Genomic DNA, 22,564 nt, shown 5'->3' on the forward strand with positions numbered 1-22,564 from the left:
TAGATGGAGAATACGAGTTAGAGATTGTTCGAGTTTGTATCTGTATGGTGCTCCACATATGGGTTGGTGCCAGTATTAATTGACTTCGAGTACCCGAAAAATGAAAGGGCTATGTTGATAAAGCAGTAAATAATGACTTTCTCGTAAATCACAATTTTGTGTAAAATGAGCAAAGCCACGCATCCTTGTTCAGACGTGAAATGATTTATAAAATAGCTGTAACCATTTCTAATTTCATATGAAATAGAATCGCTGGCTCCTCCTACTATAGTAGATTTTGGACCTACCAATGACTCAAGAACCGAGGAAAAAACGATCCAGAAATGGATGTCTTAGTTGCAAACAATTGAAGATTAAGGTATGTGGTAACTATGGCTCATTCTTCGATTAAAATACGACTAACATACTAAACTTTTTAGTGTAATGAGGCCAAACCTGCTTGTGAATATTGTGTTCATAGACATAGGGAATGCATTTATCCAACTTCGAATACCAAAACTAGAATTCAAACCCGTCAGCATCACCATGCCAAGAAATCATCTACATCAATTGAAGTGCTAGATACAACTACAACTGCAACATCAACAACACCAGTACTGGATGCATTTGACTCGATAGTCACTTCACCTAGCTTCACAACAGCCTCACCTTTATTCGATGAAGAAAAAACACCATCACTGATTCTTTATGGTGGTGAATTTAGTTCTCGAACTAAAACACTACTACTTCAAAAGTTCAACAATGAACACCCAACCCATGCAGATTTCCTTACACGAAGTTTGATATTGAATCAAACATCAACTATGCTTGGCCTTCTGAGATTTGAATTGCGATTATTGAAATTTTTCGACATGCATTGTATCCACATGTTTTCATTTGGAGTTAATCCAGGAATTCACAATGCTTGGAAGTACAAAGTGCCTCGATTGTTTATGGAGAGTGAATTGGTTCGACAACTGATGTTTTCATTTGCTGCTGTTGTGTTGGGTACTACATTGCCGTTATCGAATACACAAAGAACAGATAACGGCGAGAAGGCTGTTGATGTTGATGATGATATGTTTGATGCATTAGCTAGACAGGATGCATATCATGAGTTTGACTCCATGACGAGACAAAACATCTATTCGAAAACCACAACTCATTTTCTTGAAACGTTGGCCAGAGCACAAGACAAGATTAATGAAGTCAAAACGTCTCATTCATTCACTGATACACTTACTGCCAAGGAGTTGACAGTGTCAAGCATACTTATCTTTTCATTCTTGGGTGTACAACCACATGGATTAATCAAACTTATCAGTTTCAGTCAAGATAATGGGACAGAAGAAGACGTGGCCGAGACTGACATGATTTCAATCGCACGTGGATCTCGAGACATTGTGCTCAATTGTGCAAGTACAATCCTTGAATCGGATCTAAGTGGATTACTTTTTTTCAGAGTCAGTGATGAACTAAATAGTCCACCTTTGAAGGAATGCGATTATCCTATAATCAAGTACCTTTTACAAGAACTATATCTATTCCAAGACTCAACAACACGTGAGGAAGTAGGAGTAGTCAATGACACATCACTGTCGTATCAAACATTACAATTGGCACTCGACTGTTTAACCAAGTCACTTTTCGGATGCGGCTGTTACAAATTCCCTATACCGTTATTTCGTTTCCTCATGGTTATTCCCGAAGATTTCCGCCGGTTGCTTTATGCCAAACATCAGTTTGCATTAAAGATGTTGTACATTTATGCCGCGTTGTGTTTTGTTGCCAAATTTCAAATGTATAAAGAGTATAATATTTGGCGAGATTTTGTTGTGTGGTATAAAGATGAAGTTGGGCTAGCTGATACTACAGAGGAACTGTTATATCGTCTTGTTGTTAAGCACGGTTATGGTATTGCTCAGTTTATGGATTTTCCATTGTTTGACCCTATCAAAGTGTGTGATGAATTGGACCACCCTTAGCTGAGCTTCGACTACTGTAGCAAAAAGCTGGTGTTTATCAAGTAAATAGTGTTTTCAGGTAGATGTATGATACAGTGCTACAACACAAGTTGTAAGATAGTCTTCCCGTTTATGCGGTCTGATAACGACCCTCGGTATTACATGCATAATTTTATATCCGCTTTTCTGACCGAGATTTTTGCGGGGGATGAGACAGCTTATGTCATGTAAGAATTAGTCTGCTCTTTAGCACGACGGAAATGAAACACACACGCCAGCAGGTCACTGTCACCGTCAAAAGCCTCGGAAACACGTCGTCACTAATTTATTCCCCCTCCCCCTCAAGTCAAATACACAGAGCAATTGGTTACCCACGCCCCTTAGAGAGTCAAGATGTTACAGTTTAATGTAATGTAGTCCCTTGTTAATGCAACCTACGAGAAAGAGTGCTCGAACTTTGTGATCGCAAGCAAACTCTGTTGTCTTCGATATTGCTTTGAATAGAATGAGTAGTTGTTTCTATGTTAGTCAAAAATGCAACACTGTAACTTTTTTTTTTCCGTTTTTGACACAAAACGTGGCAAGAGAAATGTGTTATTTGTATCATTCGGGGATTTATCAACCGATGTGAAAATTGCCGAGAGGATTGAGATCAAGCTTCAGTAAATCGATATCCTGTCTGGGGGTGAGTCGATGGTAGTGATGTTTAGTCAGAGATCTACAACAGCGTGTTATGTAGTAGTAGTAGTGTTATTATCATAAGAAAGACGAAAGCGACTGAAAAGAAAAAGAATTTTTTTCTTTTTCTCCAAAAATAAAAATTCTAATCAAAGCGACAACAATACATCATCAACCAAACAAAACAACAAACTAACGAAGGAAACTAAAATACCACATCAATAAAATACAGAAGTAAGGGTAACTAAATTTCATATTGGCCTAACGGAAATTACAACTTGTGTCTTTTTTTTTTTCGTTCCACTTATATTTTCCCGCTTTTCCACATACAAGTTTTTCTTTTTTCTATTACTTTTATGATGAACGATATCGATTCATCCATTAGTCCATTGTTTAACCAGGTGCCTATTGAGAATTCACAGTATTATAAACAACAATCACTGGTTCACGATATAAGTCCATCTCACCTTCATCATCAAGGGCTGAGTTTTCAGGAAGATATTCACCATACACAACCACAGAATCGTGTTCGGGTAAATTCACAACAACAACAACAACAAGATCTGCCACAACTACAACACCATCATCTTCCACAAGTGCAACAGTCACATCCACAACAACAACAGCCGCAACAAGAGCACCTGCCAGAACTGTTACAAAATCATCAACTGTCAATATCGCAAGTGCACACACATAAACAATTTAGACAATCTCCATTATACCCCTCATCAAAACTATATTCACAACCTCCACCCCAAGTGTTCAATTCTGAGTGGGTAGAATCAACACAAAACTCTCCTGATAATATATCCAAGATTCTTGAAGATCAAGTGAAGATGTCAACGACAACAGCAATGGCCACTGGGTCAAACATCAAATATGAAACACCGCTGAAATCGAAAAACAACTATGCTTATTTACCACCTCATCATGAAGACGTGCACAAGTTGGATAAAGCTGAACTGTTATCACAAGCTTCGTCAACGGCATCAACCATTCCACCAAAACCACCAGTTATTAGCAATTGGAAGATTTTCTGGTCAATGTTGAATGACATTGTTGGTAAGGATAAAATGGCCAAAGTTGGACAGTACACATTACGATTACTTGTCTTTCACGCCACACAAGTCCAGGACTACTTGTCTGATGATAAAGTCAATATTGCTGCTATCAAGTTGAGATACGATGATTCAACCAAGCAATTGGAATTGATCAAGAATTTTATCAAACATCCTTCCGATTTCGTTCGTGTTATTGCCATTATCGTTTGTTCGTTATTCAAGACCCGATTTGCTGGTGTAATCAATGGATTATCAATGTATCGACAGTTTCTTCGATTTGGTAAAACACCATTTAGAATAAGAGATCTTATCGTGAAATTTAAAACCAATATCTCATTCAAGAATAAATTGTTGCAAATTAATGAACTGGAATTGTTCACTCGATCAACTTTGGGTCAATTTTTCTCACTATATTATGGAATCAATGATGAATCGATTTTGCTTTATAAATTGAAATTCTTAACTTCACCAACATACAAGACATTTGTCACTAGACATGAATCTTATGGATGGTATTGTGAATCGTGGTTAGCCTTGTACAATACCTATGAAAACTTGACAAGCCTAACTCAACAAGAAATGGATCTCAAAATCGCCATACAAGTGCGTAATAAGGCCAAAATACTATCGAAACAGCTACTCGGAGGAGCAGATATTTTAAACCTCACATCATCAACGTACAATTCATCATCAAATAGTGAAGATGAGTTGAAGTTGAAAGATATAATGTTTAAAAAGACCAATTGTTGGATTGATATTTACAAGTTGTTGGCCGATTTAGGATTCAATACTTATACTGTCTTTAGTATTGCATTGCCTTTCCAAACTTGGCAAATATGGATGGGTATTGCTGCTTCAAGTTTGAGCACAATCAAATTGTATAGAGAGACCAAGGATAAGATGATCAAAGAGCAACAAAAGAGTTGAAAGAGGCATATAGAATCGAAATTGGATTGCAGTTAGTATTATATATATATATATATATACGTATATTTATGTGGATAAAAAAGCATGCATGTAGGTAGAGTTGATGGATACGATGGCTAGTTTGTGTAACAAAAACATCCAACCCTGATTAAAGAGATTTCATGTTAAATGTTTGATGGATTCCTGCAGAAGCACTCACAAGGTTAGTTCGGGCTGTTGTATACGCTTCAAAGCGTGACTTGTTAGAGACTATTATCAAATCTCTCTGATATTGTTAAAAGTGGTTGGGTCGTTGCTATTGTTCAAAAATGAAATGGACATTTTATGATCCTTTCTATAATGTGGGGCGCGCACTACAAAGAGCAAGCACTTGAGCTACCAAATGTACTGAATATATGGTCAGCATCACCAAAGTTACTCTTTTCATTTAGTCAACGAGTTTCTTAGCTTCATCACTGCTATGGCATTCAAATTGGGTTTCTCTTCTTTTTCAACCTTTCCCTTACAACTACTTCAAACAAGTAGAAAGGATCAGTGGAATACAGAGATGAAAATCTACAAATGGTATTCAATTACACAAGTAAACAATTTGCCAAAATTTATTAACAAATCGATGAATAAAAAGACAGCTACGTATACTTGCCCCATCCTCAATTGAAATTGGTAATCGATTCTCTCCAATCGAACTTCAAAAACTACCTCGTCTTAGAAAGATAATCACAATTACAATCGCGGTGTGTACTATATACTATTTGTGGGTTCCAGTTCTATCCCCTAAAAGTTTACCAGAGAAATCAAAAATGAATACGTCTCTGGGTAACTCAAAGTTGAATAGAAATACCCCAGGTCTCCACACTGATCTTATGAGTAGCGCATTCAAATCTTGAAATATGCCAATTACTAATTCAGTAAAATCCGAATGACCTCCATGACTGACCTAGAGAATGTGAAAGGATTCCTCATCGTTTTCACACACACACACTTTCGTGCATTGGATTTTGCCCTTGCCGCAACAATAAAGAGAGCTTAGACCTCGTGTGACAGGTGAAACCGTTTTGTAAACTCAACCAGGTACACGGTATATCATACAGAGCGCGTCAATATGCTACGTCCCCGGATATCACTCGTGGAGCTTTACACTTATTCACTGCTCCCCCTCGGATAAAACATCCTCTAACGAGACATCCTTCGGTATCTGCACTGCGTGCTTCCAAAATTTTGACAAATGACGATCGCCAGAATCGCAAGCTATGACAACAATATTCTGTCCGGGACCATACTTTAGTGCCGTCTTGACAGCAGCAACGCAATTAATTGCTGCAGAGCTGCCCCAAAATAATCCATCATTAATACAAAGATATTTTGCCATCTTCAATGCTTGTTCATCGGTAACTCTAACTGCTTCGTCGATATAGGGTTCTCCTTGTTTAAAATTCCAGGTGAGCCGATTGAGACCAATACCTTCAACCAACGTGTCAACTTGATGTCTTCTCCTGGTACCTTCTTTCTCCACTGTGTCGTACAACACTCCAAAATTAATTCGATTAGCAAGTCCACTACCTTGTGGATCAGCTAGTATAATTTTTGTATCAGGATTGTGTTCTTTCAAACATTTACCGACTCCAGCAATGGTACCCCCGGTTCCACTTCCATTTATAAAAACATCTATGCGATCCAATTGTTTAATCAATTCGGGCCCAGTAGTGGTATAATGTATTCTCCAGTTGAAATCATTTTCAAACTGATTGGCAAAGATTGCTTTTCGATCATTTGTTGGGTCGTTATTAACGCCGTCAGCACCCCTTTTGGCTGCATTTACATATTGGTTCGGATCAACGATACTTGCAGGCTTAACCTTTTCAACTTCAGCTCCTAATGCCTCGAGTAGTTGTAACTTTTCTGGTGAGGTATCATCTGGAAGACATATATGCGCAGTATATCCCAATGCATTAGCCAATACAGCAAAACTGATACCAGTCGATCCTGAAGTCCCTTCAAAGATTACATTTTGTTGATGAGGAACCAATCGATTCTGTGACTCAGCGGCTCGGATGATTGCCAATGCAACTCTATCTTTTGAGCTTCCAGCTGGATTACTCAATTCCAATTTGGCGTATATTTTGCATCCCGTCTTTGCTGACAAGGATTTAATCTCAATTAGAGCGGTATTCCCAATCCTTGATTCGATTCCTCTAGATTTTGGTGGGAGGGATGTGAGGTTAGAGCTGGTGATGGTGAGCTGTTGGTATGCTTTCCGTATCTCATTGACAATGATGACAAGGGACACGATTGTAGCCGATGTCTGCAACGTCGTTTTCCAAGACATCGTGTGCAGAGTTAAGTGGGTTTTGTTGAAATATGAAAAGCGCTACCGAAATATATATTTTGAGCTACACGAGTCTCTGTATCCAATTCTGATTACTTCAGACTCACCCGGGAGTTTCCCTCTTTTTGTTGTCTTCCGCTAGATACACGTGTATGCTAGTGACAAACTTGTCAAGATCGTTTGTCTCCTGCAATTCCTCCTGATATCGATCCAATGGAGCATGCACTGGCAATGTAGTTTTATAAACTCTCCAATACGATGCTTCGTTTTGGAACTTGGACTTCAGCAATATCACATAATGCGGTTGCTTAAATGATTTGCTTTTAGGTGAGAAAATGTCAAATCTTATTCCAAGAATTTCATCATTGGGGAATAAATGCTTATTGATGGGGAAAGCAGTGATCCCACTCATTCGTAGAATGTTTTCATACATGATGTTCTCCTTCGTGTCTGCTGCTTCTATGATGCGTTGATCGATTGGCTCGTTGTGTGGCGGCAGCTCTGTATTTTCAAAAAATCGAGCAATTGATGGGTCGAAGTACGCGTGTTTTATGAGCGGTACTTCCTCGTAATGAGGGTCCCGCGGTGGTTGGTTCTGCTCCTCTTGAAGCGCTTCTAGTCTGCTCACTTCTTGTTGTAGATTCGATTCATGTTCATTGAGCTGTTCCAATTCCTCCCGAACAGATTCAATCTCCCTTTCAAGTATGTTGATATCCTGTTGTATTTGATAATCCTCGTTCATGCCCAAGGCTCGTCCATTTCCAAAGACTATGCCGAACTTCAGTTGGATCAGTTTCGTGATAAAGAGCACAATCAACAGATCAAAAGTCGCGCCGTTTTTGCAATTTTGTTTTTTTTTTTTTGTTTTCACTTTTTGATGGTCTCAAGCACATCAGATAATCCTTTGACTTCACCAACTATCGCAATGCAACCGTTTGCCAACCTGTATTGGACTCCAGATTACATTACTGGGTTGCAAAATCTTCAATCGCATACGTATACTTCATTGCATCAATTACACGATTTTCGCAAGTTGATATTCAATTATTTGAAATACTTTCATTCCAATAGCGAGTACTTGAGTAAAACCAGCAATGAATTGGCATCATCTGACTCATTCAAGGGTAAAGTGGGCGAGATTCCAAAATACCATTCATGTATCGAAATTTTCAAGAACGAAATGATGGGTGAATCAACGACTTTGTTGCAATTGGCATCTAATATAGACAAGTTTGTTCTAGATGATCTAACGAAATATCTAAAACATCATGAGCCTAATATCAAAAAGGAGTTTAGCCGGTTGGAGGAGCTATATGAGGAATATATAGCATTAAGTCAGAAATTGGAAAAAAGCAAGTCAAAATATTTTGATGAATTAAGATTAAGGGAAAGTTCACATGATAGTGCACCAGTGCAACAACAGGAGGATGAGGACGATTACGACTATAGTGATGATGAATCGTATTCTGAGGAGGATTCACAAAGCAGTGTACGACGAGATATGAGTGTTGACTTACAATTTCCACTACATGTTGGTACTGTCATATTCGAAACAATGGAGAACTTTCAAGTAATTCTAGCTCAATTGATCGCCGAAACACCCACTGTTAAGCGAAAAATTCCTATTCCAGGTTACAAGAATGATTTATTTGCCAGTGAGTCACTTTGTGAAGTGGTAAATGAACTACGAATCGAAGGGATGAAACCAACTAGATCTAATCTTGAAAAATTTGGACAATCATTGGTCTCTTTGAAATTACTCAATCCGACAAACATATTCCAAAAACGGTTCAAGAGTGAAGGCGTTTGGTTTGAGTGGTCAGATTTGGCATTGCATGTATCTCAGATTCAAAATGAGTTTGAACCATCCACACCAATCAAACAATCGACCAATCCCGGTCGTAAAGTCTCATCCCCTTCATCAAAGTTTATGAGTGATATGGCTGAAACAACCACTAGATTTAACAGTATGTTCAACAATGTAAAAAGCTCGCTTTTGAAGAAAAATTACGAAGAAGTTGTGCTGGAAATAATAGATCAATACAATGAACAAATTCTCGAGCTACAAGAATTGGTGTACTTGTTACAAAGAGGGTTCTCCGATTTGGCACAATTTTTGGAGAAATTTGAACTGACAAAAATCCAAATTATATACACTAGCTCGGCGAAGTTGCTGCAAATAATCCAAAAGTTTCATCTCCAACAATTCAACCAAATTCAAGCTTGTGGGAGGGGCATCGCAGAGTTGAACAAGAAGCAAAACTACGACCATGATCTAATTCTGCATTTGAACAACCTGGATACCGGTATATTGTTTCCATTGGCTGGGGAAACGGCATTTTCTCCACAGTCTTTGAAATATCAGTATGATCTATATGAAGATATTTCGTCTCAAGTATCCCTGGGTCAGGTTATCAATGACTGTCCGCTAAGTCTTTTTTCAGTTTCACTTATTATTCATCGTCTTCGACAAGTGATTGAAAGTCACAAGGACAAAGATTTGAAATCGATTTGGCTACAGCCATTGGATTTACAATCGGCGTGGAAGATCAAACAAAATGTTACACGCATTGTTTCTCAGTGTTCCCCACCCCTAGATGAATCTGTAAAGGACCAAAAAGTGCATATAATTGACAAAGTGATAGAGTACTTTGAAGACAGCAAAGTTGACGAAGCTATAATGTTTTTCAAAAGTTGGTTGTTTGAACTCAAGGACAGTATCATTCCGTTTACTGCATTCGATTCAGTAACAAACTTGTACAATGGAGAGCATTCAGACACCGATTTGGTTAAAGTGCTTTCATCATTGCCAAGATGCAACCTAGCTTGTTTGCTTTCAATCACAGAGCATCTAAGCGTGGCTTTTCTGTTGGATATTTTTCAAAACTACGGTATATCAGATGAGCTTAATGAAAATCCCGCAAAGAATTTTAGTGAATTAACCAACGTTTCAAAACAGTTGAACAATACAGATGCAATTGGATCTTTACCATTTGTCCACTTCATCATGAGGCCGTCATCTGGAAAACACAAGAGTGGGTTCAAGCCACCTCTTGATCATTATATCCAATTTCTTGCTGAATTACTAAAGATTGAGACCAGGGCAGCTTTATTTGACAAACTAATCGAGCACGAGACAAAGTACAAACAAAAGAAGGAGTCAGAGTTAAAAACTGGGTTACAATTTAAGAAAGTGCCAATAATTGAAACTCCAAGCACTCGACGCGAAAGTGAACCAAAATCAGATATCGAGGAAGGTTTAATGACGCCAACCAAGCAAAAACACTTGGATTTGAAAGCACCAAATCCAATCAGTACAGATGCGTTTACACTTCGACCATTCAAAACCAAATCAACGCCTTTACCTTCGCCGAGAAGCTCACCAAAACATGACTTGAAAGAAAATGGTGATGAAAATAGATCAAGAAGCTCTTCAGTTTTGGGAGGATCAATTGATGTTCATTTTGATTAGGGTCGTTACGATGGTATGCCTTTATCAGCGGTTCAATGCACGTCACTCCAATATATCATGCAACAATTCCATGTGCATTTGCTTTTGTAGCACTCTTTGACTCTTTCCTAGTTTTTGTAGCTTTTTCTTGCTTTTTCCCAAATTTTGTAATGCATCCTTCTGCAACCCATATGACCCCACTGTTGATCTCACATAGCTTCGTAAGAGTATGGATTTGGATGTATATAAATTTGGGACGAATTTCCTTCTTGCCGGAATTAATTGAGTATTTGCCGCTCACAACAACACTTGACGAGGTATGTCGTGACTTAAACCTGGTATGATTGAATGAAACTACAACTATAGCTTTTACTGTTTAGGCTGCCTACTTTATTCACCCTTGCAAAATATGATATTTCTCATGTCCGTCCAGGTATGCCTGATTCCCGCTAGCTGTTTAAAAACTCTGTCTTTAGAGGGACAGAGTAGTTTTGCTAGTCTTAATGGACCGGTAGAGGTGAAATCGATCACCTCTTAGGGGATTGATGTAGTCCAGTCTTATGAGGTTGATTTAATCCTGTCTTACGGGATCGATAAGACTTGGTATTCTCCGGCCCACAATTTCAATTTTGAGAATATCTTGTTGCGCCACCGGTATTTGGCAAATTGGCGGGTACTTTTAGGTGCTGATTGTGATGGTTAAGTCACATCGTTGGCATGCTTTACAACTGCGTTTAGCGTGGTGTTACCCCTACTACTAAAGTCTTGGGTCGAACATCAGTATATACTTCACAAAAAATGGTGAGGTATGACGCTCCACGGTGATATAGGACTTTGGGGCTTTCAAGAAAACAATCTCGGTCAATTCCGGTTTAGTCCATGCTTTTGGGCATGTGTTGCATATTTGGGTAGATTTGAAGAGTTTTTCATGTTTCTACATCTGTCAAATGGAGCTTGAGGTCAATATATAAAAATAGTAAATATACAATACGGTTCGCCTAATCCACAAAGTAATGATCTCTTTAATTCAGGATGTCTGTTTAGCATGTCTGAATGAGGTTTTGCAACTCCACTGCATTTGTCTTCGTTGAACCAATTAAATGATTTGCAATTAATTACACAAAAGCCCCGAGAATCGTGTTTTGAAAAAAAAAAAAAAAAAAAAAAACTTTTTGGGTTTGGTTACAATTTTGAAAAATCTCGCATATCACTCCTATCTGTATCTGATTTGACCTGCCCTCGCCCCCAAATTACCAACCATGTCAGTCGAAGATTTGAAAAATACCGTTGCTAAATTACAAGAGAGAATCCAACAATTGGAAAAGAAGGTTGGTGTTACTCCAGCACCATCAGCCGACTTCGCTAAACAATTGAGATTGGTTTTGATCGGTGCTCCCGGTTCAGGTAAAGGTACTCAATCCGCAGATTTGAAGGATAAATTCTGTGCTTGTCACTTGGCCACTGGTGATATGTTGAGATCACAAGTTAAACAAGGAACTCCCTTGGGTCTTGAAGCTAAAAAGATTATGGACCAAGGTGGTTTAGTCAATGATGAAATTATGGTCAACATGATCAAATCAGAATTGGAAAACAACAAAACTTGTGCCAAGGGATTCATTTTGGATGGGTTCCCAAGAACCATTCCTCAAGCTGAAAAATTGGATGCTATGTTGAATGAAAGGAAAACTCCCTTGGAAAATGCCATCGAATTGAAAATTGATGATGAATTGTTGGTTGCTAGAATCACTGGTAGATTGGTCCACCCAGCTAGTGGAAGATCATACCACAAGATTTTCAATCCACCAAAGAAGGAAATGACTGACGATCTTACTGGTGAACCATTGATTCAAAGATCTGACGACAATGAAGAAGCATTGAAAAAGAGATTGGTGACTTACCATCAACAAACTGAACCAATTGTTGAATACTACAAAAAGACTGGTATTTGGCAAGGTATTGATGCTTCGCAAAAACCAGGAAAGGTTTGGAACGATATCTTGAAATGCTTAGGACAATAGGATTACACCAAAAAAAAAAAAAGAATATATTTACACACAAGTACATAGTTGTCAATACAATTTCTCTCTTTTAACGTTTGTGTTTAGATCTAACTCAGCTGATCTTTTTTTGTCATTGAAACATGCTACATGAACAATCCGTCTTGGGTTTTTCTCACCTGGTGGTTTCAAACAATCATACCAAACCCATTCGCCAATTTCATCATTGTATTTAGCTTTAACCTGTTCACGACATATTAAGCATCGGTTATTCATATTCGTGTCGTTTTCTGGGACTATAGTGTATTGGGCCTCAGTCGTTACAGAAATATCGACACTTTGGTCAGTGGCGGTAGTAGAATCTGCTTGTTCTCCAACTTTGTTTTCACTCAACTTGACCCACTCATAATCATCAACATACCAGTCTCTAGATTGTATATTTCCACCCTTGACTGTCAATTTTTTATTCATTCTGAAATGCCAATCCAAATGTAGGCGCTTGTTGCTTGCACCTTCACTGTCAATTGTGAACCTTTTCCCACATATAGAACACTTTGAAGGTTTAGCTTCATACAACAAGTTCAAAGTATTTGCACCCAATTTATTGTTGTTGATGAAGTGTTGCAAGTCCCCGTCAGATGTCTTTTTAGAGATGCTCATCAACTCAACAAACTTTTGTTTATCATATTCTGATCTTGGAATTGAGCTACTTTGTAGCAATAAATCCTCCAAACTAGCTTCTGTATGTTGTTGATCCAAAGAGTACTTAGTTTCCGGGAACACCAATGTGTAGACCGGTTTTGACCCCGGTATGGGCTCTTGGTCCTTCTTTACCAACCCCGATAATATCAAGTCATTGAACAATTGAAAAGCTGGATTCACGGGTGCGAACGGTGTTGTTGCTCGTGGAGTGGTAGCTGGTGTAACTGGTGCAGCAGCCTGCGATTGGATATTGACTATATGTGATTTAATTGCTTCCAACTCAGCCGGTTTCATTTCCTGTCTTGTCAACATTGCTCTCAAGCTGTTTAACGCTTTGAATCTATCTGATACCTTTTGGTCCATCGTATTTGTTCGTAATTGATTCTCGAAAATAGGAATTAGTTTGTCAATATCGTTTATTAAAGATTGTTGTAAAGAGACTGTGGGTTTGGGAGGTAAATTCACCAGCTTGGCGGATTCCTCTTTAGGATAACCGGCTTTCTTCAAAAACTGACCAATTCTTGTCAACTGTTCTTCTGGATATACGGGCTCACCAGTACTTTTAAGAGGCACCGTTTTCCAAAGGTCATACATCTTGACCAATTTACCTCGTATGAAATCATTGTTCAACTGAAAGACGTGAATAAAGATGTCGTAGATATCATCACCGACAAGGATGTTGTAAGGGTTGCCCACTACTTTACATATATCATCCAAGGCATATAGCGTGTACAATTTTTGTTCGGGTATGACTCTGTAAATCCTCGCTGTAATTAAATCGATTATTTGGTCAGCCACTTCTGGATGTTGCTTGGCTAATTGGGTCAACTGGCTGATAATCAATCCATTGTTTATTGTTAGCTCTGATAATTTCTGTTCAAACTCTGTAATAACATCTGCCATCGTTGTGAGTGAGTGACTAGATGTAGATGGATTTGTGGAATGCTGTCAAATACCAGTGATGAGAATGGAAACTGTTGCAATGCTTTTTTCTGTTCCCTTTTTTTTTTGCCTCACCCCTCCTCTGTTTTGCTTGGTTGGAGTTAAGCACAAAGAAATACAAACTACAACAAATGTAACGAAGGTTCTGGTCAAGTTGGTTATAGCTTTAAGACGGTATGCGAGCTGCTATGTCTCCCTGGTCTCTGCATCAGACCATTTAGCTGGTTTATGCCATATGTATAGATGAAAATCGTAACAAAAAGAGTGTGTGATAGTAAATAGACAAGCCAAATGCACTCAGCTCACGTTGTAATTGGCAAACCTACTTCTGCTATTTCCCTTTTACCTGTAAGCCAACTTCTGTCTTTGTATATATTGCAACAGACTCGAGAGACCTACTCTATCAGTTAACCGCGGTGTGAGTCAAAATTCCAATTCACTAAGAGTAAAAGAAAAAAAAGAAAAAAACCAATCAAAAAATTTTTCAATAGATAAGACGATAATATCAAATCAACAACACGAAATGTCTCCAACTGCTCACTCGTCTTCAGACAAGAAGCAATCCGGTATTGCTAGAGTTTTGGGATCAGCCACTGCTGGTATTGCTGAAATTGGTGTGTTCCACCCAGTTGACACCATTTCCAAAAGATTGATGTCAAATCATGGTAGAGTCACTTCAGCCCACCAATTAAATACAATTATCTTTAGAGATGCTGCATCTCAACCTTTGTTCAAGAGAATTTTTACCTTGTTTCCAGGTTTAGGATATGCTGCTTGTTACAAGATTTTGCAAAGAGTGTATAAATACGGTGGTCAACCATTTGCCAATGAATTTTTAACTAAAAATTTCAAAGACAATTTTGACTCCGCTTTTGGCCCCAAGACTGGTAAAGCGTTGATGAGTGCGACTGCTGGTTCATTGATTGGTATTGGTGAGGTTGTATTGTTGCCATTGGATGTGTTGAAGATCAAACGTCAAACAAATCCCGAATCATTCAAAGGCAGAGGTTTTCTCAAGATCTTGCAGGATGAAGGATTGGGGTTGTACAGAGGTTGGGGATGGACCATGGCTAGAAACGCTCCAGGTTCGTTTGCATTGTTTGGAGGTAATTCATTTGCCAAAGAATACATTTTCGGTTTGAAAGATTACAGTCAAGCAACATGGACTCAAAATTTCATCACTTCTATTTTCGGTGCCAGTGCATCATTGATTGTTAGTGCTCCATTGGATGTTATAAAGACAAGAATTCAGAATAGAAACTTTGATAACCCAGAAAAGGGTTTCACTATTTTGAAGAATATGTTCAAGAATGAAGGTATAACTGCATTTTTCAAAGGTTTGACTCCTAAATTGTTAACTACAGGCCCAAAATTGGTATTTTCATTTGCCATGGCACAATCATTGATCCCAGCATTTGATAAATTGTTGACTAAGTAGGTTGTATAGGACACATCTTGTAAATAGAAAAAGAATAAAAGTTGTAGATTATCAATGTCGCAAAATCTCACAACATGACAATATGATAGAGATTCGAATTTTTTTTTTTTAGTGTTCTAGAACAGCGCACACGCCCCCCCGTGTCATCATAATTTTCCTAAAATAACCACATGAGATATAAGATTTAAGAAAAGAACAATCTCACATAATCTCACTACTGATAAAATAAACCGCCTAAATCCCCCTTGCTTTATTGCACATTGCCTACTCACCTTTCAAGATTGCTCACAATGAAGATTATGTTATGGATACTACATTTGTTTAAAATAAACATTATACAAATTATTGTGAATAATGCCCGAAATCCCTCAATAAGTCTACAGTACATTGATAGTTCCATATTCAATAAAGCAAGTCGATGTGCGCCTGCTGAACCGGTAAATGGGAGTGGCGTGTATGCAGAGAATTACTACTGGAATAACAATGTGACTGATATTCCCGATGAGTTTATATAGATTATGGATACAACCCTTGTTCAATTCGATTTAGTATGTTTATGTGATTCATCAAATTAGAATTCGTTTCAAGAATTCATCGTAACACTCCACATTCTTCAACTCTTGATACTCTCGGGTCCATCTTGGACGAGTCATGATCTCATCAAGCTCCTCCAACGATGTTTTGCCCTCTAGTAAACACAAGCGAAAAACAGCTTCACCCAATTTCTTCTCTCTATCTAGCTTCTCAATAGCACGCTCTCGCAATCCTCCCGATGTGTTTGCTATATTCATACTAGACTTTAGTAACGTACGACAGTTTTGAAGTAATGCAGCTTGGTTTTTTGCACTAGGTTCATATTCTTTAATCATTGACATTTGCAAGTTCAAGTCTGCTCGTGCAATCATTATGTCACATAATTGAATAATTGTGGAGCCTATACCTTGCTCGACCCCCAGCGGAAGCTTCCTCTTTGTATTCAACTCATCTTGAGTTAATCCTTGCGCCTTCTTTAACAAAATGTTTTGTTTTGTTAGCACTTGCCAATAAACCTCTTTGTCACTGGTTGAGAATGAATCACTAATGGTGTTTATAGTTATGTTGTCCCTTTCTAAAATAGTTTGAACTGTATCCACACAGGTCAAGTACTTTTGAGGAATCTCTTGTATGACTTCATTGCTGAAAAACTTATCCCAAATGTTGATTGCTTCAAGAGCATCGGACCCTTGCATGCTAATGATGCTATTTCTAGCAATCTTCAACTCATTGAGTTGTGGAAGGCTTATATTTTGCAACATTTCGTTTTTGGATAAAGAGCTTTCACTGTACTTTGAAACCAATTCATTGGCAACCTGATCAACTGAGTCAAGAAAGGGCTTGATTGTTGTATTAATGATGGTTACATCGTTTCTTTCTGTTAGGTTCTCATAGATCGTTTGTATCATCCTGTATGCCAACAATACAGTTTCTAAACCATCAACCGGTTGAGTTACTTCCACTGACTCTAATTCCTCTTGTTCTTGCTCTGTGCTGGGCAGGGTCGTCCTTGGTGGTGTTGCTCTTGACTCAGCAGTCGAAGTGGTTAAATCGTGGACAAAAGTTTCCAAAGCGTTCATTTGACGTGGTAATAACTCAGACAATATCGTCTGCGCTGACGAAAAAATCGAGATCAATTGATCAAGGGGTACATTGTTTTCTATGGTGACATCCGATTCCAAAATTTCCACATAAATGGTAACTGTATTGTAAAGTAGATCTGGATGTCTTCCACAAACTCCCAATGCCTTTAAATGCTTGTCTAATATCACTTCCAAGCTCTGAACAATTGAATTGGGACCATAAATTTCATCAATGTTGGTCAAGTCCTCCAATACCAATCCGTCAGAAGATTTGTTTAAAAGATACACTTGTAATAAAATCCTTGAAGCATTGTAGTAAGCATCTAGGTTCTCGGCCCCATGATTCAATTGTATTGATCTCGTGTAAGCATCATACGCCTTTTGATAGAACCTCAAGGCTTTTGCGATATCTGATCCTAACCACCTGTCTCCACTCTCCTCGGCTATGGATCCTTCTTCCAAAAAGTCGCTGTACGTAGTTGGTTCTTGTGGTGTTGCAGATTTTGGCTCCTTGGTGTTTCTAAGTACCTTTTCTATGAAAAGTTAGTACATATCTTGATTGAATTTGGCAGATTGAGACATACTTTTCATTGTCAACTCAAAATGACTATACTCCTCTGCTCTGCTCTGTTCAATCGAGTTGATGAGTTAATGTAAGGAGAGATCGAGATGAGAATGTCTGTTGGGATCTATATGCAGTACAATAGAGATAAAGAAGCCACGCAAAGATATCCCCATTCTCATTTAAAGCATTTCACTGCTCAAAAATGCGTCTAAAACAAATGTCAAAGCTTACCTACAGGGTTCTTTCAACTCTGGAATTGACGGGGCAAGATAATAATAATAATAATAAGAAGAATAAGTTAAATGACAAAAACAAATGGTTTAACCGTGAAGAAAAGATTCATTTGCAACACGCATAAAATTTGAAATCAGAAAAGCCCATTTTACTACACGCGACTTCCCTCACGACCCCCACTCAAAATGAAAGAAGAATTCCTGTTCACCAATAGAAGAGGCGCCAAAATAACAGGACTCCGTATATCGGATCCATTATCTGAACTTCCTGATGTCAGAATCTCTCCAGCTGGGAAACATCGTATTGATATCCCAGTGCTTATATTACACAACCATAGCACCGCATCTTCAGGGATTCTCTTAGTGAGCGATTTAACACGAATCAAACAAAAAACATCTGTAAAATCTAATCAAACTGCATTTGTTTCCGGTGTTCCTGAATGCAAACTTGAAAACAAGGTGTTTGATAAAGATGAATTATTTATTGTCAGATTGAAAAAAGAAACCTATGCATCATACTTGAAAATATACAATGATCAACGTGCAAGACCTGCCATAGCTCGCATCAACTTTGATCTTTCCAAATTGGGCAACCTGAATTATGAAGGGTATGGAAATCGTTGTCGAATTGTTTACAAGCACAACTTATTTCGTGAAATGGTTGGCATTGAGCGTGAGTTTATCAATTTTATTGATCGGTTGAAAGCTTGTGTGAGTCTGGACTATTATAAGAATCTTGATCAGCTATATGGGTTTACGGAGTTTGTAATGACGCATGGTGTCCTGGATGAGGATATTGAGAAATTATCGCAAAATCCCACTTTTTTACAAAGTCAAGTACCCAATGGGGATACCGATGAGGATGAAGTTGGAATTGATAATGGCGATGGGTTGTCTCCCATTGTAAACAATAACGATGTTAGCTTCAGTGCCAATCCACCTAGTATTCAAGCCAAGAAAGATTCCGTCGACATTGTCGACAGAGTTGAATTCCAAGTCCCTAATGATGATGATGATTACGATGACGATATTTTTTCAGATGAGGATATCGATGTTGGGGCTTTTGCAACGGCGCCATCAAAAATTGTCGAAGACCAATTCTCTATATCTCAAGATATTGAAACTGACAGGGCAAGGAATGGTGAAGCTGGTTTGCTTCGATTGCAAACTAGTAAATCCATGAGAGTATGTCAATTTGCAACCATCACCGATTTCAAACAAGCTTGCCAAAATACAAAATCTGGTAATGAATCAACAACCTTTGTGATTGGCTCAGTAAATTGTTTTGCGATGGTACCGGAGGTTCCATTGGTGATTACGCCATCCAACAAACAAATCAAGGGGTTTGCATTTTTTAAACTAGTTGTAGGTGATGCTAATGGCAAAACATTGGCAACTGAGTTTCTGCACCAAGATCTTTGCCGCTTTCTTGAAATACCAAATCTTGAGCAACTACAAGGTAAGGAACTACAAAGAGTGAAGCAGCAATTTGCCCAGCTTTTGAATAAAAAGGATGTAAAAGGTGTAAAGTTAAAGAGTAAAACTAAAATTCTCAATCGTGGTATCAAATTGAAAACCTGGTGTATAGAATCCCCCATATCAGAGCTAATTTAAAATAAAACTACATAAATTATTAATCTACATCTTCCTTCAATCTCAGGTTTTTCCGTATGTTTTGTTTGTCGTTTTATTTGTTTAATATACACATTAATTAAAACATTCCTTCTTCAACCCCTTTAGATGTAACCAATCTTGTTTGCAATATCCAAAGCATCGTGATCAGCGGTTAATCTCAAGTAAGCCTTCTTGGTTCCATTTGGTCTAATCAAAGTGTTTACATAGTCAACATCAACATCGTACAATTCTTTAACTGCTTTTTTAATTTGGTGCTTGTTAGCTTTAATGTCAACTTGGAAAACCAAAGTGTTTGAATCTTCAACCTTCTTCATTGCAGTTTCAGTGGCAATTGGAGCAACAATGACTTTGTAAGCATCCAATCTGTTGTAATGTGGTACTGATTTTCTTTGGTATTTTGGTTGTCTAGCCAATTTCAAGGTTTTTGGTAATCTAAAAGTGGTGGAAGTTCTTACTTTGACGGCTTTTTTACCATTGACACCTTTCAAAGCAGCCTTCTTGGCGGCAGTAGCTCCTTTAGTAGTTGCTAAAGATAAAAGAGTTAGTAAATTTGATCAAGTGAATAATATAATGAGACAACAAGTGGAGTGTGATGGAGTGTGATGGAGTGTAATGGACTTGATGGACTGGTTGGGTTGGCATCTATCTTGCAAATGGTGACAACTGTGTGCGTTTGTTGTTGCTACTTCTAGTCCTGTCGAGGTGTTGTTGATGTGAAAACAACCCATCACTTTGGGTACTGCCGTTATCATCTATAAATCCATCATCCCTCCTTCATTCATAGGCCCACTCTTTGCCACTAGGTGATTTCCTAATCCCCTAATCCTCTGATTCCCTGACCCACTGAGTCTCCACTAGATAGTCTCATAATCATGCAAACATGAAGTGTTCAACATACAACCCATTGCTAACGATATATATGAATTGATTGGAAAGGTCTATTCAAATAGTCTTTGTAAAAAATTTCAGTCTATCAAAAAGTACTTTTTTTTTTCTCTTTCTGTCTCCTTTCATTGAGGAACCAGTTTTTGTGTATGTATGATGATACTATTTGAGAGAATACAGCCTGTGCTACCAATTTAGTTTAACTATGTAGTACAAAACTTGCACGTGTGAAAATAATATTTTAGGGCTATGAGCACCTCGATATCATGTTAACACCCACTTAGGCAAAAGATATGTATTCTACTACATCTTTACAAACAAACCAATCTGTCATATCATGCTTGATACTATTGCATCTATACCAATATATATATATATATACAAGTTAAGCAACTGGAAGTCGATGCAACTGACACATGAAGTTGTTTCATGAGGAGGGATCATACCACGGCCATTCTTACAAACGACGTAACTTCTTTGGTCTGTTACCACCAAATCTGATAACAGTTGCATCGCTTATTCTCACAATGTTGTTCTTTAAATAAGACCCTTCTTTACCTAGCAAAGCAGCTTGGAATGCTTCTCTTCCCTTTCCGAAATTTTTCAAAATCAATTCAATCTTATCATTAGGACCAATATAGTTTCTCTCTTGAATTGTTTTGAACATCTTGGCAGCTACTTGAAACCCAGCCTCATATTCTTGTCTTTGAGATTTTCTGAAACCTAGTTGACCAGCAGTAACTGAATATTTGACCTTGTGAGGTAACTGTAAATAGTAAAGTACTTTTTCATTGTAGGACAAGTCAGGGTTATTCTCCATAAAGTTCAAATCCTCAACTACAGCAACCAATGTACACCTCGTGTTGTGTCTATTGAATGTTGAGTAAAGTTTCCAGTATACTATCTTTTCATTTACTTTAGCTTGTTTGGAGAGTGTAGGTGATGAAGCAGCCTTCTGCGATTGTGAATTGTCTATGTTTTCTTCGATGGTTCTACTAAGCTCCGACAACGGTGTTTCTTTGACGGTTGGTTGTTCAGAAACGGAGCCTGTAGTGGTGATGGGTTGGGTTTGACGCAACAGTGATGAATTATATATTGACCTAAAGGAAGTTGTGAGTGGTTGAGTTATCCTCAATCCAGTTGTTTGTTGTCGGTAAAGTCCATTAAAACATTGTCTAATCATGATGAGTGGGGAGTGGGAGTGGGAGGGGGGGTTTGGAATGTAGCTCTACTCAAACAGTTTGTCTGAATTGGAAGATCAAAAGCCCAAATCAAAGAGTGGAAAATTTATTTCAAGACGTATGCTACCAAATGATGACAATATATACAGTAGTAAAGTGTAGTGGTGTGTTTTCTTTTTGCAACAATTGGAAAAACCTTGAATCAATAGCCCATTCGTCTGGCTGTAGTGAAATTTATATATGTATATATGTATATATGTATATATATTATATATATGTGTGTGATTTTAATTACAAAACTGCAGTAGAAGATATAAAGGGTTGCTTTATTTAACAGTTCTTGAGAAACTCTGTGCTACAAATACCGAAAAATATACCACTCAGGTAAGATTCAAAAATAAAAAAAAAAAAACAAGAAAATTCCACCAAGCTTGAACTTCAATAGATTATTATTAAACTATAAAAGACCAAAGTTCATAGAGGGTTGGTCTTTTCGTATATAAACGAACTTTTTTATTGAGATGATGTCACTTTGTATTGCATTGAAATTGAAACCCTCCTTAGCGCATAACAAATAAATCAATTTGGTTGCACAATAAACGCTTTTTTGATTCATCCTTTCGGGTTTATTCCTCACACAGTAGAGAAATTGGGCATACAAATTTTGATCTAAATAAAACGAAAAGAAAAGAAAAAAATCGATTGATTCAAGAGACGTATAGCTAGCTAATAAAGAGATAGATAACTACTGTTAACTCAATACTTCCCCCCACTTCCATTTGATTACATACTCTCCTTTTATCTCTCGTTGGGTTGGTTTTCTCTTTTTAAACTTTTTCTTCTTCAAACTTTTTTTTTTTTGATTTTTTGATTTTACCGCGACATCAATACAAACACAAACACAAACACAAACACAAACACAACAGAACTAAGAGAAAGAGAAAGAGAGAGAGAAAAAGAGAAAAAGAGAGAGACAAGAAGTGA

At 37.9% G+C, this 22,564-nt stretch overlaps 13 protein-coding genes across 13 annotated transcripts; 7 read left to right on the top strand and 6 right to left on the bottom strand. All coding sequences in view use genetic code 12, as the record gives it.

Moving 5' to 3' along the window:
- Nucleotides 1–289: 289 nt before the first annotated feature.
- On the top strand, nucleotides 290–1,964 carry CPAR2_602060 (Zn(II)2Cys6 transcription factor domain-containing protein; the record flags this gene model as incomplete). The annotated part of the gene is made up of 2 exons (XM_036807991.1): nucleotides 290–358; nucleotides 420–1,964. The coding sequence occupies 2 exons, from the start codon at nucleotides 290–292 to the stop codon at nucleotides 1,962–1,964; spliced, it is 1,614 nt and encodes a 537-aa protein (XP_036662972.1).
- A 1,016-nt stretch (nucleotides 1,965–2,980) lies between these two features.
- CPAR2_602070 (uncharacterized protein) lies at nucleotides 2,981–4,609 on the top strand (the record flags this gene model as incomplete). Its single annotated transcript, XM_036808002.1, has 1 exon — nucleotides 2,981–4,609. The coding sequence occupies one exon, from the start codon at nucleotides 2,981–2,983 to the stop codon at nucleotides 4,607–4,609; it is 1,629 nt and encodes a 542-aa protein (XP_036662973.1).
- A 1,144-nt stretch (nucleotides 4,610–5,753) lies between these two features.
- On the bottom strand, nucleotides 5,754–6,935 carry CPAR2_602080 (putative cysteine synthase; the record flags this gene model as incomplete). Its single annotated transcript, XM_036808013.1, has 1 exon — nucleotides 5,754–6,935. One exon carries the CDS (start codon nucleotides 6,933–6,935, stop codon nucleotides 5,754–5,756), a length of 1,182 nt encoding a protein of 393 aa, XP_036662974.1.
- Nucleotides 6,936–7,038: 103 nt separating this feature from the next.
- On the bottom strand, nucleotides 7,039–7,677 carry CTF5 (Ctf5p; the record flags this gene model as incomplete). The annotated part of the gene is made up of 1 exon (XM_036808024.1): nucleotides 7,039–7,677. The coding sequence occupies one exon, from the start codon at nucleotides 7,675–7,677 to the stop codon at nucleotides 7,039–7,041; it is 639 nt and encodes a 212-aa protein (XP_036662975.1).
- Nucleotides 7,678–7,860: 183 nt separating this feature from the next.
- CPAR2_602100 (uncharacterized protein) lies at nucleotides 7,861–10,407 on the top strand (the record flags this gene model as incomplete). The annotated part of the gene is made up of 1 exon (XM_036808035.1): nucleotides 7,861–10,407. The coding sequence occupies one exon, from the start codon at nucleotides 7,861–7,863 to the stop codon at nucleotides 10,405–10,407; it is 2,547 nt and encodes an 848-aa protein (XP_036662976.1).
- A 1,238-nt stretch (nucleotides 10,408–11,645) lies between these two features.
- Nucleotides 11,646–12,404, top strand: ADK1 (adenylate kinase; the record flags this gene model as incomplete). Its single annotated transcript, XM_036808046.1, has 1 exon — nucleotides 11,646–12,404. One exon carries the CDS (start codon nucleotides 11,646–11,648, stop codon nucleotides 12,402–12,404), a length of 759 nt encoding a protein of 252 aa, XP_036662977.1.
- Nucleotides 12,405–12,455: 51 nt separating this feature from the next.
- CPAR2_602120 (uncharacterized protein) lies at nucleotides 12,456–13,988 on the bottom strand (the record flags this gene model as incomplete). Its single annotated transcript, XM_036808057.1, has 1 exon — nucleotides 12,456–13,988. The coding sequence occupies one exon, from the start codon at nucleotides 13,986–13,988 to the stop codon at nucleotides 12,456–12,458; it is 1,533 nt and encodes a 510-aa protein (XP_036662978.1).
- A 562-nt stretch (nucleotides 13,989–14,550) lies between these two features.
- YHM1 (Yhm1p) lies at nucleotides 14,551–15,465 on the top strand (the record flags this gene model as incomplete). Its single annotated transcript, XM_036808068.1, has 1 exon — nucleotides 14,551–15,465. One exon carries the CDS (start codon nucleotides 14,551–14,553, stop codon nucleotides 15,463–15,465), a length of 915 nt encoding a protein of 304 aa, XP_036662979.1.
- A 290-nt stretch (nucleotides 15,466–15,755) lies between these two features.
- Nucleotides 15,756–15,980, top strand: CPAR2_602135 (uncharacterized protein; the record flags this gene model as incomplete). Its single annotated transcript, XM_036808079.1, has 1 exon — nucleotides 15,756–15,980. The coding sequence occupies one exon, from the start codon at nucleotides 15,756–15,758 to the stop codon at nucleotides 15,978–15,980; it is 225 nt and encodes a 74-aa protein (XP_036662980.1).
- A 51-nt stretch (nucleotides 15,981–16,031) lies between these two features.
- Nucleotides 16,032–17,672, bottom strand: CPAR2_602140 (uncharacterized protein; the record flags this gene model as incomplete). Its single annotated transcript, XM_036808090.1, has 2 exons — nucleotides 16,032–17,614; nucleotides 17,666–17,672. The coding sequence occupies 2 exons, from the start codon at nucleotides 17,670–17,672 to the stop codon at nucleotides 16,032–16,034; spliced, it is 1,590 nt and encodes a 529-aa protein (XP_036662981.1).
- A 393-nt stretch (nucleotides 17,673–18,065) lies between these two features.
- On the top strand, nucleotides 18,066–19,493 carry CPAR2_602150 (uncharacterized protein; the record flags this gene model as incomplete). Its single annotated transcript, XM_036808102.1, has 1 exon — nucleotides 18,066–19,493. One exon carries the CDS (start codon nucleotides 18,066–18,068, stop codon nucleotides 19,491–19,493), a length of 1,428 nt encoding a protein of 475 aa, XP_036662982.1.
- A 122-nt stretch (nucleotides 19,494–19,615) lies between these two features.
- Nucleotides 19,616–20,419, bottom strand: RPL25 (60S ribosomal protein uL23; the record flags this gene model as incomplete). Its single annotated transcript, XM_036808113.1, has 2 exons — nucleotides 19,616–20,040; nucleotides 20,413–20,419. The coding sequence occupies 2 exons, from the start codon at nucleotides 20,417–20,419 to the stop codon at nucleotides 19,616–19,618; spliced, it is 432 nt and encodes a 143-aa protein (XP_036662983.1).
- A 437-nt stretch (nucleotides 20,420–20,856) lies between these two features.
- On the bottom strand, nucleotides 20,857–21,582 carry CPAR2_602170 (mitochondrial 37S ribosomal protein YmS18; the record flags this gene model as incomplete). Its single annotated transcript, XM_036808124.1, has 1 exon — nucleotides 20,857–21,582. The coding sequence occupies one exon, from the start codon at nucleotides 21,580–21,582 to the stop codon at nucleotides 20,857–20,859; it is 726 nt and encodes a 241-aa protein (XP_036662984.1).
- Nucleotides 21,583–22,564: the final 982 nt, after the last annotated feature.

The sequence above is a fragment of the Candida parapsilosis genome, contig 005504, assembly GCF_000182765.1.
Source record: "Candida parapsilosis strain CDC317 annotated contig 005504".
Taxonomy (NCBI): Eukaryota; Fungi; Ascomycota; class Pichiomycetes; order Serinales; family Debaryomycetaceae; genus Lodderomyces; species Lodderomyces parapsilosis.